Genomic DNA, 18,163 nt, shown 5'->3' on the forward strand with positions numbered 1-18,163 from the left:
TCTAGAGGTTCACCACTTTCTGGCAAAAGGAATTCCTCTGCATCTCTGCTTTAAATGGACGCCATTCAATCCTGAAATTGTGCGCTCTTGTCCTAGACTCCAACCATGGGAAACAACTTTGCCACATCTATTCTGTCTAGGCCTTGAGGAGCTCTCATAGAAGCATTTTAAATGTTCATTCTTCTGAACTCCAAGCAGTACAGTCCAAAAGCCATCGGACATTCCTCATGTGCTAATCCCTTTCCTTCATTCCAGGAATCATTCTTGTGAATCTTCTCTGAACCTTCAACAATGCCAGCACATCCTTTCTTAAATAAGGAGGCCCAAACCTGTACACAGCACTCCAAGTGAGGTCTTACCAGTGTTTTATAGAGTTTCAACATCACATCCCTGATTTTGTATGCTATTCTATAAATGAATGCCAACATTGAATTCACTTTCACCACTGACTCAACCTGGAGGTTAACCTTTAGTCCCTAAAGTTTAGGGTATCCTGCATTAGGTCTCCCAAGTCCTCTTGCACCTTCGAATTTGGATTTTTTTTCCCCCATTCAAATCATAGATTGCCCTCTAGGCCATGCACTTTCCAACATTGTATTTTATTAGTCCCTTCTAGTCTTTCTGCAGCCTCTCCTTTTCCTCATCACTACTTGCCCCTCCACCTATCTCTGCATCATCTGGAATTTAGCCACAAAGCCATTTATTCCATAATCCAAATCATTAGCATATATTAGCATACAACATAAAAGAAGTGGTCCCAACACCAACCCTTGTGGAACACCACCGACCGGTATGGAGAGTGGAGACACAGCACTGCTCCAAAAGTTTCATCCACCTGGTCTTAATGTTGACTGCTCCGTGCAGTCTTTAAATGACCTGTTCAAGGAGTCAAAGGTGTTTGTTAGTAAAATCCTGCAACCACGGTGTCTGTGCCCAAGATAGCAATGCCTGTGCTTGGCAGTGGCCATGAGGGGTTGTAGATTCCAGGGGAGCAGCAGACTGGTGCAGGTAACCAGAACCAGAAATGGAGAGGACATCCTCCAGCCGCCCCCCCTCACCCCCCCCGTTGAGAAGGAGATGCGTGGGAGACGACTCTGTAGGATGGTGATCATAGCAGCGGACCAGTGTGGGGCTCATTGGCTGAAGGTTCCAACAGAAGGGTGACCATGGCAGCAGACAAGTGAGGGGCTCAGTGGTTAAGGAACCCACACAGGCTGCAGGCAACTTATGGACAGGGACCTTCACAGGCTGGTGGATGCTGGCTTATGGGAACCAAATATCGGACCCAGAATTTAAGAGGGCGCTGAGGGCAAGAAGGGCTCCCAAAGGGTCTCAGGTGCTAGAGGCTTCCTGATCGTATAGGAGGTTTGGATCTGGAGCACAAGTTGCCGATGAATAGGAATCTGTGCGGCTCAGTGACTCTGAAGGGACTCTTCTTTGCTTCCCTTTCTCCTTTTGTTGGAGGTGCCAGGCAATGCTCATGGCAATAACTTCCCAATCATCGATTTTTACCTACAGGTCTACAATTTTGGTTCTGCTGCCTCCCTCCCTTTGTGAATAACGGAGTGACCGTTGCAATTTTCCAGTCCTCCAGAACCATTCCAGAATCTATTGGTTCTTGAAAGATCTTTACTAAGCCTCCACAATCTTGAAAGCTACTTTTTTCACAGCTCAAGTGTTCATTCCATCTGGTCTGGGAGTCTTGGCTGCCTTTATACTCTTTGTGCTGAATGCTGTCTTTTGCACTTCTCCCATCTTATAGAGTGGAGTGACATTTTCAATTTTCTAGGCCTTTGGAACTAGGAATTCTTGAAAATCACAATCTCTCCAAATACCTCTTTTCAACCCTCTGATATAGTCCATCCATTCCAGGTGATTTATTCAACTTCCCAAATGCCTTCTCTTTAGTAACAATGACTACTCTCATTTCTGCCTCCTGACTCTTGTGAATTTCTGGCATGTCACTGGTGTCTTCCACAGTGAAGACTGACTTCAAGATACCTATTTAATTCATCTGCTTAATTCCTTGTTTCCTATTACCACTTCTCCAGCATAATTTTCCAGCGGCTGATGTCCACTCTTGCCTCTCTTTTACATTTTATATATCTGAAAAAACTTTTGGTTTATTTTATATTATTGGGTAGCTTATCTTCATATTTAATTTTTTCCTCCCCTTATTGCATTTTTATTTGGTTCTTTTGGTTTTTAAAGGTGACCCAGTTCTTTGGCTTTCTACTTGTGTTGTAATTTAGACCACATCATGGTTGTTATTTGGAAACCTGTATATAACTTCCACCGGGGTCTTATACCCTTAAGGAACCCACACAGTTTCTCAACTCTACCCACAAGGATTCTACATCTTCTGATCCTTTGTCCCTCTTTGCTAAGGATTTTATTTCAATTTTTACCGACAGAGCCACCCTACCTCTTCTGCCCACCTGCCTTTCTTTTTGACAGCCTCGAAGGTTTATCGTCGAAGGTTTAGCTCCCAACTATGATCCTCATTCAGTCACATCTCCGTTATGCCCACAACATCAAACCTGCCAATTTCTAACTGCACTTTAAGCTTATCTATCTTGTGTGGTACACTGCGTGCATTAAAAAAAAAACCTTCAGTCTTGGACTCACCATATTTCTTCTCACATTTGTATCTGAATTGCTGAAAGTTAAATTCTTGTCCCTTTCTAAACTTTCTGTCCTTTTTAAAAAAAAAAAAAAAAAAATTCAGTTACATCTCTTTCCCTTTAGCTTTATCCATATTTTTCCAATCTGTTGAACCCACTCCCCTTACTATTTAGCTTAATTCAGAAATTTCATTAATCAGAAGGAGTGGGGGGAAACCCTCCTCAATCCTTCTATGAACTATAACAATTTGGGATGCAACTTCTTGTGTTGTGATTGCAGATCTAAAGCACTGCACCAGTCTCTATTGATACTGTTTGACTTTATTATTCTGGTTTTGTAAATTTAAATCTTTTTGTACTTTTGGAAATTATTTATTCTATTCTGACCGTGAACAATCTCTGTGGATTTGGGGTGAGTGAGTAAAAGCTTATATGTGACTACATTTCTAAGTAGGACTCCTGAGACTAACTGAAGCACTGTTCTCTGTCTGCTGTGATGATGTGAATAAAAATGTTATAAGTGAGAGAACAATATCTTGCATTGTACTACATTACATGCTGTGCTTATTTTGTGGAATTTGCATTTATTTTGTTTGATGTTTTGGGAAAATATTTTTGCATAATTAATTGACTATTTTGTTCAAGTTTCCTGCCCCTGACATGGTTGCAAGAATCTAGATAGTGCTTTGAAGGGAATGTGAAAATAATGATCTTTCAATGAAAATTCCTTGCTCTATTATGTTTTTGACTGAATAAACAATGTAGAGAGTGGATTGGTTTTATTTTATTTATTTACCACACGGTAGACGCTGATTCCGGCCATTTAAATTGGTGCTGCCCAATTAACCATAGGTTTTTGAAGGGTGGGAAGATGCCAGAGGAAACCCATGAAGACATGGGGAGAACCTCTGACAGCAGCGGATTCGAACCTGGATTTCGGGCACTGAAATAACGTTGCACTAACTCTAGTATCATAAGCTGTCCTTGAATTTTTTTTTTTAGATGATTGTCCAGAGTGTCCTCATGTCAGCTGGCAACGATGTTTATGTGGCAGGAAAACAGCTGAGCGGTTCTGTGCGAGTCCACAATGGCAATGTGAAGAGGTAATTTGAACTAAATTGTAACATAATGGGTTAAATGACTTCCTTTTATTATTTGTTATACTTGAAAATTTCCTGAAAGCCTTTGGATAATTAGCTACTGAAGAAGGAGAATAGTATTTTATTATTCATGGACAACATTCTGTGATTTGGTTGTTTAGTACTTGTTTTTAAGTTTTAAAATGTTTTGTAGTGTGCACCTGTATGACTGCAGCAAGACAGAATTTCGATGAATCTGTACATTGTGAGATAATAAATTTGTATTGATATTAACATTGCCCATGAGAAAGTTGCTGAAGAATGGCAGTCGTTGTTGTGAAAGTATTTTATAGCACTGTTGGCTGGGGAGTCCTAAGATCTTTTTTTTATTTTTCACACCATAAATCACATTAGCCATGATATACACTATTTCTTTTTCACACATATACAGTGACTTTTTCTCTCCCCCCCCCCCCCCCTCCTCCCAAGCCACCCCCCCACCCCCCCTCTCATCCATTTTAGGTATACAATCTAGATTGCATTAAACCAGTCAGACAATGTTGTCATTCAACAAAAATACACCAGAAATTCTACTGAGTCCATTCTTTTCTTTCCTTCTCCTTCCATCAACTTAGGCAATGTTTGTCCCCGGTAGGTTTTTGCTATTGTATTTAATGTAAGGCTCCCATACTTGTTCGAATATTTCAATATTATTTCTTAACCTATATGTTATTTTTTCTAATGGAATACATTTATTCATTTAAATTTAGTAGTTTCTTCCTTTTAATTTGGTTATGTATTCCATTAATATTTAAAGTCATATAGTTCAGCGTAGCCATTTTATATTTTGTTTATCTTCTCTTTCCGTTTTTCCATCATTACCTTTCCTCCTTTTCCATTTCTGTTTTCTTATTTTCAACTCTTTATAAGACAACATTCCTACAACATCCAACATTTTCCTTATTCTCCTATTTCTATCTTCTTTATCCCCAATCTCCCCTTCCCCTCCTGAGTTGTCCTTTATCCCTTGTCGGACAACCACATCTCCCCTCTCCATTTGGATTCGCTAATCCACTCGCAAGCGTCAACTGATTTTGCAGTGACCGCTATTTCCCCCCACCCAGCCCCCCCCAGAAAAATTTCACTTTTCATATGTCACAAAGGTCACTCTTTTAATTCCCTCCTTATTCTCTCTATTCCATTACCTTCCCTTATTAATTCTTGTCTATACTATCTATATTTTCCTCTAAGTACAGATACATTCACGTATGCACATTGTCTCTATTCACTCTTATACCTCTTTACCCGCATACATATCAATCGTGATCATTTTTACTCTCATTACCCGTCTTCATCCCTCAGTCTATTTTTGTCTTTACCCACATACATATCAATCGTGATCATTTTTACTCTCATTACCCGTCTTCCTCCTCAGTCTATTTTTGTAATTGTTCTGCAAATTTTCGTGCTTCTTCTGGATCCGAGAATAGTCTGTTTTGTTGTCCTGGAATAAATATTTTCAATACCGCTGGATGCTTTAGTATAAATTTATACCCTTTCTTCCATAAAATCGCCTTTGCTGTATTGAACTCTTTTCTCTTCTTTAGGAGTTCAAAACTTATATCTGGATATAAGATTTTTTGCCCTTTATACTCCAGTGGTTTGTTGCCCTCTCTTACTTTTTCCATTGTCTTCTCCAGTACCTTTTCTCTTGTAGTATATCTTAGGAATTTTACTACAATAGATCTTGGTTTTTGTTGTGGTTGTGGTTTAGAGGCCAATACTCTTTGTGCCCTTTCTATTTCCATTTCTTGCTGTAGTTCTGGACATCCTAGGGTCTTAGGGATCCACTCTTTTATAAACTCCCTCATATTCTTGCCTTCTTCATCTTCCTTAAGGCCCACTATCTTTATGTTATTTCTTCTGTTATAATTTTCCATTGTATCTATTTTTTGAGCTAGTAGTTCTTGTGTCTCTTTAGTTTTTTTTATTAGATTCCTCCAATTTCTTTTTTAAGTCTTCTACCTCCATTTCTGCTGCTACTGCCCGCTCTTCCATCTTGTCCATTTTCTTTCCCATTTCTGTTAAGGTCATATCTATTTTATTCATTTTCTCTTCTGTGTTGTTTATTCTTTTTCTTAAATCATTAAATTCCTGTGTTTGCCATTCTTTAAATGACTCCATGTATCCCTTAATAAGAGAAAGTACCTCCTTTATCTTGTCTTTCTTTTCTTCTTCTATTTCACTGTACTCTTCCTCTTCTTCTTCCTCTGGGTTGGCCATCTATTGTTTCTTTGTTGCCCTTTCCTTCTCTTCTTTCTTGTTTCTATTGTCTTCTGTGGTCTCTTCTTGCTGCAGGTGTTCTGCAGCTGTCGTTGCCGGCTGTGGAGATCGACTCCCCAGCTGGTCCCCCCTCCCGTCGGTGTGTTTTTTTTCATGCGCGGTTGCACACTTTTACTCGGCTCAGCGAGCCATTTTTGTAGTCCATTATTTACCGACCTGAGGGAGCGGGTTTCTCTCTCCGCAGCGGGCCTCTTCGGACAGGTAAGGCCTTCACCTTTTTCCTCTGTTGTCTTCTCTTCCTCTCTTCTTACCGTTGATTTTGATTTTTCTTTTTTTGTCTCCATCTTCTTTCCACCTTTATACTCACTTTTCTGTAACTTTTATTTCTGTGCCTTTGTGTTTTCCTTTGTTTTTCCCGACTTTTCTGGAGAGGGCTGGAGTTCACTGTCCGGCCACTACTCCATCACGTGACTCCTCCCGGGAGTCCTAAGATCTTGATGCAGTAATTATGAAGGAATGCTATTTTAGTTGTGGAAAGCATCAGTTGATTTTAAAAATGAAACTGAAAAATATTGTGGACTTTCGGAAGGGAAAACCAAAGGTGTATGATCCAGTGATCATTGGGGGAAATCAGAAGTGGAGAGGGTGAGCAAATTTAAATTTCTGGGAGTCACTGTCTTGGAGGTCCATTCCTGGACCCAATATACTAATGTCCATCAAGAAGAAAGTACACAGCACCTCTCTTACCTCAAGAGTTTGCATTGGTTTGGTACAACATCAGAAATCTTGGCAAACCTCCACAGTTCAGTAGAAAGTGTGCTGACTGACTGCATCCTGGCTTGGTATGGGGATACCAAGAACAGCATGGGCAAAACCATGGAACACTGCTGTTGGAGTGCAGCAGCAATCATCATGGATCTACACCACCCAGAACATGCTCTGTTCTTGCTGTTGACATCAGCAAAGAGGTTTTGATGCCATAAAGACTCATACCTCTCGGTTCAGGAACAGTTGCTACCCCTTCATCAGACTTATAAACAACACTCAATCTGAGATTAATTTAAGGACTTTTACTTTGCGCATTGTTTATTACTGAATGTTTATTTTCTGTATTCCACAGTCAGTTTGTTTACATTTCTCTCTTTTGTATATTTATAATTTTTCATGAGTACAGTTAGTTAGTTCATATACCGGTACCCTGACAATAAATTTAAACTTTGGTGAGGCAGCAATTGTGAAGAGAGAAACAGTTCACATTTCTGGATGATCTTTTATTTGTAACGATAAAGTTGAATATCATTAGAAATTGACTTTTTTTGTGTTTTCAAACCATTGATTAAAAGATTGGTAATTAAAATCAGGTCTATATTGGTAGGGAAGTAAGTGAAAATTTAAATTGCAAATGAAAGAAATAATATTCAGGAAATTGGAGAAACACTGTGGTGGCGAAAGGGTGATGGTTGAAGTCAAAGATCTTTTGAACCAAACTCCATATCCAGGTCTATTATCCAACTCCAGGTGCAAGTTTACTGGAGGGCATAGATTTGTCGGTGTAACCGACAAATGGCAGGAGAGCTGATGCAGGCACAATGGACGAAGATTATTTGAGTTATTGTTTCTACAATAGATTCCAACCCATTTTTGCTCTTGTTAGAGATGGGCAAGCATGTATGGCATATGATGGTTAATTGAGGTTGGATTGGGAAGATGTGAACAGGAGGAATTCTGATCAGAAATATTTAGCAGGAAGTTGTGAATAGTTAGCTTTTTTTGCACAAAATAACATTACGTTTATATTTAGTCGAACAGCTTGAACAAAAAATGTTTTTTTTTGAATAGTCATTGTAATTAGATTGTAAACCTGGCTCTCCTTGCAAACAAAAATACTGTACTTCAGTGTGTTTAATTTTCCTGTTAAATTTTCCAGTCTGGTATGTTCAATGCCGACCTGCCTGCTATTTGCATGTTTTCTCTCATTGTATAGTTTTTAGGCATCCTTGTCTTTAATCATCTGTCCTTGATTTTTAAAGGGAAAAAAATCTATTTTTGGAAAGGTCATATTGGCAGATAATTTTATTAGTAAAGATCAATTAAATGTTTATCTTTTTCTGTTAGTTGGACAAAGTTAATTGTTGTTGTAATATTTTTAGTATGTTTAAATTTCCAAAGGATAAATTCTTTATCTTTATCAAAGGATAACTCCAAATTCTTATTGTTTAGGAATGTAGAAAAACACTACCTTGTGGTCATCATACATGTGAACAGGTCTGCCACCGTGGGTCCTGTGGAAGATGCCCACGATCAGGATACAGAATTTGTCCATGTGGAAAATCAAGTAAGTGCATTTATTTCACTTAAATTTCGACATACAGCACGGTAACATGCCATTTTTGCCCACGAGCCTATGCCAACCAATTTACACCCAATTAACCTATACCCTGATACGTTTTGAATGGTGGGAGGAAACCAGAGCCCCCGAGGAAAACCCACGCATAGAACGTACAAACTCCTTACAGACAGCGTGGGATTTGAATCCAAGTCCTGATTGTTGGCACTGTAAAGGAGTTGTGCTAACCGCTATGGCAGCAATGTTGCCCAAAGATTTGTGTTTGCAGTCTAGAAAATCAATCTCCACTTCTGATTGGTTTCTTGTACATTGAACATCAAATAGAAATGATAATGATTGGATTGTCCCTCAAAACAGCATGTGCGATCATGCTCCATCTGGAATTTATCCTTATTGGCTAGCCTTTTAATAATCTGAGATCTTAAATTATGAAAAGTAATCACCCACAAATTCTATTCTGTAAACTCCAGCTTCTGTTCTTTTCCAATTTGAATCAGTTTTCTTTTCACATCTGGAAAGGTTTTGCATTAATGGAGCTATAAAGTTGCAAATTGCTTTCTTTTGATGTTTCATGATAAGAAATAATTCTATTAGATAATTGGGGGAAAAGCATATTCTTATTCTCTATTTATTTTCTTTAAAGGGGAGAATTTCCAGTGGAATCTACTTCCCAAACTTGCATTTTAGCTTCTGTCCCACTGCCCCACTCTGGGGTCAGTTTGTCATGAGGCACTTTGAACCAGACTGTTCATAGGTCATATTTAATCTTGGTATGAGCTTTGGATCATGAATTTTGTCTACTATCAAGACTGCCTAATTCAATTTCATTACTAGCCCAATTTTACTGCTGCCTGAGGTCACTTATTTATGGTTGCCTCATCCAGGACTTTGTATCATCTAGACAATTTTTATTCAAATTTATTCCAAGTTGGTTACCCTTTCTCTCCCCTTTTTTGTCTTTGAGATCATCTGAAACATTGTTGGCTCTGAGCTAAACAGGTAAACCCTGCTTTACGAATTCTCGAATTACGAAAAATCACCAATACAAAGAAACCCTTATTCGCTTTTACAAAGAAATGGGTTTTCACTTTTATGAAAATTGCTTCCAAGAGTAGTTAATGGGGTGTTGGCTTTACAAATTTTCAGTTTACGAATAGATTCTCAGGAATGCTCTATCTTCGTAAAGCGGGGTATACCTGTATGATTCCTGGTTAAGGGAATCCAATGCTTCATTCATTGTACAGGTACACAATCCTTTATCCAAACATCTAAAATCCGGCAAGCTCCAAAATCCGGCAAGTGGGGAGAGAGACTTCCAGCGTGAGTTGGGTGGGCGAAAGACTGCCAGCATGAGTTGGGCGGGCAAGGGTGGGGGGGTGGGGTTAGCCGGTAGCGCAACTGGAAGGGGGTGGGTGTGGATACGGCAGCACAATTCGGGTGGGTTTAAATCTGGCCTTCCGAAATCCGGAAAAATCTGAAATTTGGAATACACTGTCCCCTAAGGGTTCTGGATAAAGGATGGTGTACCTGTACACTTTTTGAAGCATTTCTGGTGTGTATTTTCCTTGATTAGATTTTAGAATGTCAGTTAAATTCCTACTTTTACTTTAAAAAGAAAAGTTGATACACTTCCAAACCATAAAATGTTATGAGCAAGTTAGAAAGCTACGTGATTTCAATGTCGTATGCATTCTTCTGCAGCAAGAAATTTGGTGCATCTGTATATTATATTTGTGTAAATTATAAAGCACTCCTTATTGTCATTGTTATTGTGGGGCAGCTTTCTTTGTATTAAAAGGTAGTGTCAGAGTTTAAATGGTTAACTAGTTTTGGATAAGTATCAAATAAAGCCATGGGTAAATGTTGGCAATTTAAGAGAAGAATTAGTATTTGAATAAGTTCCCATCAACAATAAGAATACCATTTTGGATACTTTTGGTGGAGACCACCTACCAGGATAAGTTGTAGTGGTCACATCTCTGGCACCAAGACTGGACCTTCACCTCAGAAAGGAAGGAGAGAAAAGATGAGGACAGTAGCAATAGAGGATTCGATAGTTAGGGGGATAGATAAAAGGTTCTGTGGGAGAAATTGAGTATCCTAGATGGTCTTTTGCCTCCCTGATGCAAGGGTCCGCGATATCTCGATCGAGTTCTCGGCATTCTCAAGAGGGAGGGTGAGCAGTCAGATGTTTTGTTCTATGTAGGGATTAATGATGTGGGTAAGAAGGATGAGGAGGTCCTGCAAAGAAAGTTTAGGAGTTAGGTACAAAGTTGAAGGACAGAACCTCCAGGGTTGCGATCTCAGGAGCGCTTCCCATGCCACGTGCTAGTGAGGTTAGAAAGAGGAAGATCATCCAGCTAAATACGTGGCTAAAGAGATGGTGCGGGGGTGGTGGGGGTGGGGCTTCACGTTTCTGGACATTTGGGCTCCGTCCAGGTAAGGTGGGATCTGTACCAATGGGATGGTTTGCACCTGGACTGGAGGGGGATTAACATCCTTGTGGGTATATATATTAAGAAAGGAGGTAATGGAGTCAGCTGGGGTAGTCAAGTGCTCCAATTGTGGGATGTGAGAAGTCAGACAGCACAGCTGTTTCTGACGACTACACCTGCAAAAGGTGCATCCAATTGCAACTCATGAGTGACCGTGTTAGGGAGCTTGAGCTGCATTTGGATAAACTGAGGATCATAAGGGAAACAGAGGCAGTGATAGAGAGGAGTTACAGGGAGACAGTCACCCCTAGAAGGCAGGAGTCAGGGAATTGGGTGAAGAAAGGTGGGAGAGTGCCTGTGCAGAGTACCCCTGGGGAAGTGCCCCTCAGCAACATGTATTCGGCATTGGATACTGCTGGAGGGAACAGCCTATCAGTGACGAGTTGTGGGGGTCAGGTCTCTGGCACAGAGGCTGCCTCTGAGGCTCAGAAGGGAAGGAGGGATAAGAACAGGGTAATTGTGGTTGGTGACTCACTTGTCAGAGGGACAGATAGGAGGTTTGTTGGACGAGATCGGGGATCCAGGTTGGTCTGTTGCCTCCCTGGTGCTAGGGTCAGGGATGTCTCTGATCGAGTTCACAGAATTCTGCAAGGGGAAGGTGAGCAGCCAGAAATCATGGTCCATGTGGGGACCAATGACTTAGAAGTGGGGATGAGGTCCTGAAACAGGAATACATAGAATTAGGCAGGAAGTTAAAAAACAGGACCTCTAAGGTAGTAATCTCTGGATTGCTGCCGGTGCCATGCGCTAGAGAGAGTAGTAATGTGGAGGATGAATGTGTGGCTAAAGAGCTGGTGCAGGGGGCAGGGAATTGGATCATTGGGATCTCTTCTGGGGAAAGTCAGACCTGTACAAAGGGGACGGACTCCACTTGAACTGGAGGGGGACCAATATCCTGGCAAGCAGGTTTGCTAGAGCTGTGGGGGAAGGTTTAAACTGGTTTGGCAGGGGGGTGGGGAGCAGAGTTTGCGAGCAGTGTCTATGGTGCATGGCCACCTAGTTAAGAATGATAAAGATAACAAAGGAAGAATGGAGGTTAAGGTAAAAGGTAGAAAAGGGAATATATGTGAGGGTCATTCTCTGAAATCCATGTACTTTAATGCAAGAAGCACAGTGAACAAGGTAGATGAGCTTAGAGCATGGACAGATACTTGTGGTCACGATATTGTGGCAATTAGTGAGACCTGGTTACAGGAGGGACAGGACTGGCAACTAAATATTCCAGAATACAAATGTTTTAGATGTGATAGAACAGGGGGTAAAAAAGGGGGAGGAGTTGCTCTGCTTGTTGAGGAGGCCATTACTGCCGTGAGGTGGCAGGATGGTTTGGAGGGATTGTCCAGTAAGGCTGTTTGGGTGGAATTGAGGGGTGAAGGAGGCATGAGGGCACTAATAAGAGTGTATTATAGACCACCAAATGGGCCAAGAAAATTGGAAGAACAAATTTGTAAGGAGATAGCATATATGTGTAATAAACATAAGGTAGTGATCATGGGAGATTTTAACTTCCCTCACATTGATTAGGATATCCATACAGTAAGAGGGCTGGATGGGCTAGAGTTTGTCCAATGTGTGCAAGATAGTTTTCTTAATCAATACGTAGAGGAACCAACTCGGGACAGTGTAATACTGGATCTCCTGTTAGGGAACGAGATAGGTCAGGTGTCTGAGATTAATGTTGGAGAACAAATTGGGTCTAGTGATCACAACTCTATTAGTTTTAGGGAAGTTTTAGGGAAGAGCAAAGAAGGGCCTAAAGTTGAGGTTCTGGATTGGAGAAAAGCAAATTTCGAAGGAATAAGAATGGATTTGGGGAGTATTGAATGGGACATGATTTTTTTCAGGAAAGGATGTAAATAAAAAATGGAGAATATTCAAAGAAGAAATTTTGAGAGTACAGAGTAGATATGTCCCAGTAAGGATCAAAGGAAAGGCTGGAAGTCCTAGGGAGCCTTGGTTTTCGAGGAATATTAGAAATTTGGATAGGAGAAAGAGGGAGGTGTACAAGAGGTATAAACAGCAGGGTGAGGAGAAATTGAAAGTGGACTACAAGAAGTGTAGAAAAAATCTTAAGAAAGAAATTAGAAAGGCCAAAAAGAGGCACGAAGAGGCTTTGGCAGGCAGAGTAAGAATAAATCCAAAAGGTTTCTATAGGTACATTAAAAGTAAAAGATTAGTAAGGAATAGAATTGGACCCCTTGTAGATAGGGAGGGTCGGCTATGTGAAAAGTCAGAGGAGATGGGGAAATTTTAAATGATTTCTTTTCCTCGGTGTTCACTAGGGAAAAAAAATATTGTACCAGTTGAAGTAAAGAAAAATAGTGGGGAGGTCTTGAATCATATAAGGATAACCGAGGAGGTAGTGATAGCAGTGTTAAAAAAGATAAAGGTGGACAAATCTCTGGATCCGGGCAAAGTATTCCCAAGGACACTCAGGGAGACTAGTGTACAGATAGTGGGGCCATTAACAGAGATATTCAGGATGTCACTGGTCACGGGGTTAGTGCCAGAGGATTGGAGGGTGGCTCATGTTGTTCTGCTGTTTAAGAAAGGGTCCAAATGTAAGCCTGGAAATTATAGACCTGTGAGTCTGATGTCTGTGGTGGGCAAGTTGATGGAAAGTGTTCTGAGGGATGGCATTTACAAATATTTGGAAGAACAGGGATTGATAGGTAGTAGTCAGCATGGTTTTGTCAGGGGTAGATCATACTTAACAAACCTTATAGAGTTTTTCGAGGGGGTTACAGAAAAGATTGATGAAGGGAAGGCTGTGGATCTTGTCTATTTAGACTTTAGTAAAGCTTTTGACAAAGTTCCCCATAGGAGGTTAGGAAAAAAGTTGGAGGCATTAGGTATAAATAAGGAGGTAGTGAAATGGATTCAGCAATGGTTGGATGGGAGGTGTCAGAGAGTAGTGGTAGAAAATTGTTTGTCAAATTGGAGGCCAGTGACTAGTGGAGTTCCTCAGGGATTGGTCCTGGGTCCACTATTGTTTGTTTTATATATATTAACGATCTGGAAGAAGGGATGGTGAATTGGATAAGTAAATTTGCAGATGATACAAAGATTGGTGGTATTGTGGAAAGTGAGCATTACTGTAGCTTAAAAAGAGATATAGGAAAGCTAGAGGAGTGGGCTGAGAAATGGCTAATGGAATTTAATACGGATAAGTGTGAAGTGTTGCATTTTGGAAAGGCAAATCTAAATAGGTCATGTACATTGAATGGTAGGCAATTGAGTAGTGCAGAGCAACAAAGGGATTTAGTATTTATGGTAGATAGTACCCTCAAAGTTGATACTCAGGTAGATAGAATGGTGAAGAAGGCATTTGGAATGTTGGCCTTCATAAATCAGAGTATTGAATTCAAGAGTTGGGATGTTATGATGAAATTGTACAAAGCATTGGTGAGGCCAAATATTGTGTGCAGTTTTGGTCACCAAATTATAGGAAGGATATAAACAAAATAGAGAGAGTGCAGAGAAGGTTCACGAGAATGTTGACAGGATGTCAGGGTTTGAGTTACGGAGAAAGGTTGAGGAGCCTGGGGCTTTTTTCTCTGGAGCGTAGAAGATTGAAGGGGGATTTGATGGAGGTGTTCAAGATTTTAAAAGGGACAGAGAGACTCAACTTAGATAGGCTTTTTCAATTAAAAGTGGGGGATATTCAAACCAGAGGCCATGTTTGAGATTGAAGGGGGAAAATTATAAGGGGAACATGAGGGGAAATTTCTTCATGCAAAGGGTGGTTGGGATGTGAAATAAGCTTCCGGCGGAGATGGTTGAAGCAGGGACGTTATTTACATTTTTTTAAGCTTTATTTAATCGTTCAAAAAAACAAATAATACAGCAATTAAACATGAATATGAACTTTTTTTTACATTTAAGGAAAGACTGGATAATTACATGGAGGGGAGAGGATTGGAGGGGTATGGACCAGGTGCTGGTCAGTGGGACTAGGAGGGTGGGGATTTGTTCCGGCATGGACTAGTAGGGCCAAACCAGCCTGTTCTGTGCTGTATATGGTTATATAGGTAGGTTTGCTAGTGCTGCAACAGGGGTGGGGTTTAAACTAGATTAGCAGAGGGATACGAATCAGAGTGTTAGAGCAGATAGTGAAGTGGAGAAGGATAAAGGTCATGTGAGGACTGCATGCATAGACAGAAATCAAAGGTTTGAGATAGAAATGTTCTCAGGTGTATTTATTTCAATGCAAGGAGTATTGTTGGAAAGGCAGACAAGCTTAGGGTATGGATTGGCACGTAGGATTACGGCATTATTGCTATTAGTGAGACTTGGTTGCAGGAGGGGCAGGACTAGCAGCTTAATGTTTTGGGGTTCCATTATTTTGGATGTAATAAAGGGGGAAGGGAGGAAAAGGGGAAGAGTGGCATTGCTAGTCAAGGAAAATATAGCTGTGCTTAGATAGGACAGCCCAGAGGGCTCGCAACAGAGGCAATATGGGTGGAGCTGAGGAACAGGGAAGGTGTGACCACACTGATAGGGTTGTATTATAGACCACCCAATAGTCAGAGAGAATTAGAGGAGCAAATCTATAGAGAGATAGCAAACTGATGTAAGAAACAGAAAGTTGTGGTATTAGGTTATTTTAACTTTCCACATGTTGACTGGGACTCCCATACTGTAAAAGGGCTGAATGACTTGGAGTTTGTCAAATCTGTTCAGGAAAGTTTTTTTAAATCAATATATAGAGGAACCAACGAGAGAGGATGCAAAACTTGATCTCCTATTAGGGAACCAGATAGATTAGGTGTCAGAAGTATGTGTAGGTGAACATTTTGGGTCCGGTGACCATAATGTCATTAGTTTCAAGTTAATTATGGATAAGGATAGGTCTGGACTTCAAGTTGAGATTCTAAATTGGAGAAAGGCCAATTTTGTGGAAATGAGAAAGGATCTAGGAAGAGTGGATTGTAATGAGCTGTTTTCTGGCAAGGATGTGTTCAGTAAGTGGAAAGGCTTCAAAGGCCTTGAGAGTGTAGAGGTTGCATGTTCCTGTCAGGATTAAAGGCAAAGTTAACAGACATAGAGAACGTTGGTTTTCAAGGGATATTGGCAATCTGGTTAAGAAGAAGAGAGATGTTCAGCAGTTGTAGGAAACATGTAGCAAATGAAGTGCCAGAAGAGTGTAGAAAATGTGAGAAATAAGAAAGAAATCAGGAAGGCAAAAAGGAGATGTGAGGTTGCTTTGGCTGATAATGTGAAGGTAAACCTGAAGGGTTTCTACAAGTACATTAAGAGTAAAATGAGAGTAAGGGATAAAATTGGTCCCCAAGAAGATCAGAGTGGTTGCTTATGCATGGAACTTCACGAAATGGAGAACTTAAACAGTGTTTTTGCATCAGTATTTATTTAGGAAACTGGCATATTGTAAAAGGAAGGAAGGAAGTGAAACAAGTAGTAGTGGCATAGAACATAAAGAGATTGAAGAGGAGGAGATGCTTGCTACCTTTACAATGAATAAAGGTACATAAATCCCCTGGGCCTGACATGATATTCCCTCGGGCCTTGGGGGAGACTAGTGTAGAAATTGCAGGGGTCCTGGCAGAAATATTTAAATATCCTTAGCCACAGATGAGGTGCCAGAGAATTGGACTGCAGCTCATGTTGTTCCATTGTTTAAAAAAGGCTCCAAAAGTAAACCAGGAAGTTACAGGCCAGTGGGTCTGACATCAGTAGTAGGTAAATTATTGGAGGGTGTTCTGAGAGATTGGGTATTCAAGTATTTGGTCAGCTGATTAAGGATTGTCAGCATGGCTTTGTGCGTGGTAAGTTTAAGGAAACTTGAGTTTTTAGAGGAGGTTATCAAAGTAGATGAAGGAAAGGCTGTGAATGTTGTCTGCATGGACTTTAGTAAGGCCTTTGACAAGTTTCCACATGGGAGGTTAGTTTAGCAGGTTCAGACACTCGGTATCCATGGACAGGGTATAAACTGTATTTGAAATTGACTGAATGGGAAAAGACAGGTGGTAATGGATAATTGTTTCTCAGACCAAAGGCCTGTGATTAATGGTGTACCTCAGGGATCGGTGCTGGGACCATTGTTGTTTGTTGTTGATATCAGTGATCTGGATGATAATGTGGTAAATTGGATCAGCAAGTTTGCTGATGACACTAAGTTTGGAGGTGTTGTGGATAGCGGTGAAGGCTTTCAAAGCTTGCAGAGGGATTTGGACCAACTGGAAAAATGAACCAGAAAATGGCAGATGGAATTTAATGCAGACAAGTGTGAGGTGTTGCATTTTGGAAGGACAAGCCAAGATAGGAAATGATACGACACTGAGGAGTGCAGAGGAACAAAGTGATCTGGGAATACAGATATGTAATTCCCTGAAAGTGGCATCATAGGAAGACAGGGATGTAAAGAAAGCTTTTGGCATCTTGGCCTTCATAAATCAAAGTATTGAGTATTGGAGTTGGGTTGTACAAGACACTGATGAAGCCAAACTCGGTTTATTGTGTGCAGTTCTGGTCGCCATATTGCAGGAAGGATATCAGTAAGATAGAAAGAGTGCAGAGAAGATTGACTAGGATGTGGCCTGGACTTCAGGAACTGAGTTACAGGGAAAGATTAAACAGGTGAGGACTTTATTCCTTGGAGTGTAGAAGAATGAGGGAGAATTGATAGAGGTTTACAAAATTATGAGGGGTATAGACAGAGTAAATGCGAGTAGGCTCTCTCCACTTAGATTAGGAGAGATAAATATGAGAGGACATGGCTTAAGGGTGAAATGGAAAGGTTTAGGGGGAACATCAGGGGGAGCTACTTCACTCAGAGAATGGTGGGAGTGTAGAATGAGCTGCCATCTGATGTGGTAAAAGCAGACTCACTCTTAAGCTTTAAGTATAAATTGGATTGATACATGAATGGGAGAGGTTGAGAGGGTTATGAAGTAGGTGCAAGTCAATGGGACCAGTGGAATAATATTTGACCCAATCTAGAAGGGCTGAATGGCCTGTTTTCTGCACTGTGGTGTTGTATGGTTCTTTTCCGAGCTTTCAAAGAATTGTTGTTGTCTTTTGGATCATTTGTCCAGAATTAACACTACCTTGCACAGAGGATGTCCCAACCTGTGGTGATACTTGTGACAAGCACTTAGAATGCGGCCTTCATAAATGTTCAATGCGCTGCCATCGAGGCCCCTGTGAGATCTGCAAACAGGTGAGAAGATGCCTCCGTATAGTAGTGTTTTCTCCTCAAATGATTTAAAAAAAAACATAGGATTGGAAAAGATGCTCTCCTTACCTGATTGGTAGGTAAGTGATTAAAGCCTGTATTCATTGCAGGCATAGTGTTTCTTTTGCGTTATTGAAATA

At 40.6% G+C, this 18,163-nt stretch overlaps 1 protein-coding gene across 3 annotated transcripts in view; it reads left to right on the forward strand.

Annotated features, from left to right (window-relative positions):
- The window catches only part of nfxl1 (nuclear transcription factor, X-box binding-like 1), a 119,409-nt gene that overhangs the window by 12,737 nt on the left and 88,509 nt on the right, over window positions 1–18,163 (forward strand). For all 3 annotated transcript variants that reach the window (XM_069924723.1, XM_069924724.1, XM_069924725.1), the window contains exons 7-9: window positions 3,627–3,727; window positions 8,207–8,321; window positions 17,884–18,008. In XM_069924723.1, the coding sequence (XP_069780824.1) occupies window positions 3,627–3,727; window positions 8,207–8,321; window positions 17,884–18,008 (341 nt within the window). The remainder of the gene's footprint in view (window positions 1–3,626; window positions 3,728–8,206; window positions 8,322–17,883; window positions 18,009–18,163) is intronic.

Source organism: Narcine bancroftii, chromosome 3 (assembly GCF_036971445.1).
Source record: "Narcine bancroftii isolate sNarBan1 chromosome 3, sNarBan1.hap1, whole genome shotgun sequence".
NCBI lineage: Eukaryota > Metazoa > Chordata > Chondrichthyes > Torpediniformes > Narcinidae > Narcine > Narcine bancroftii.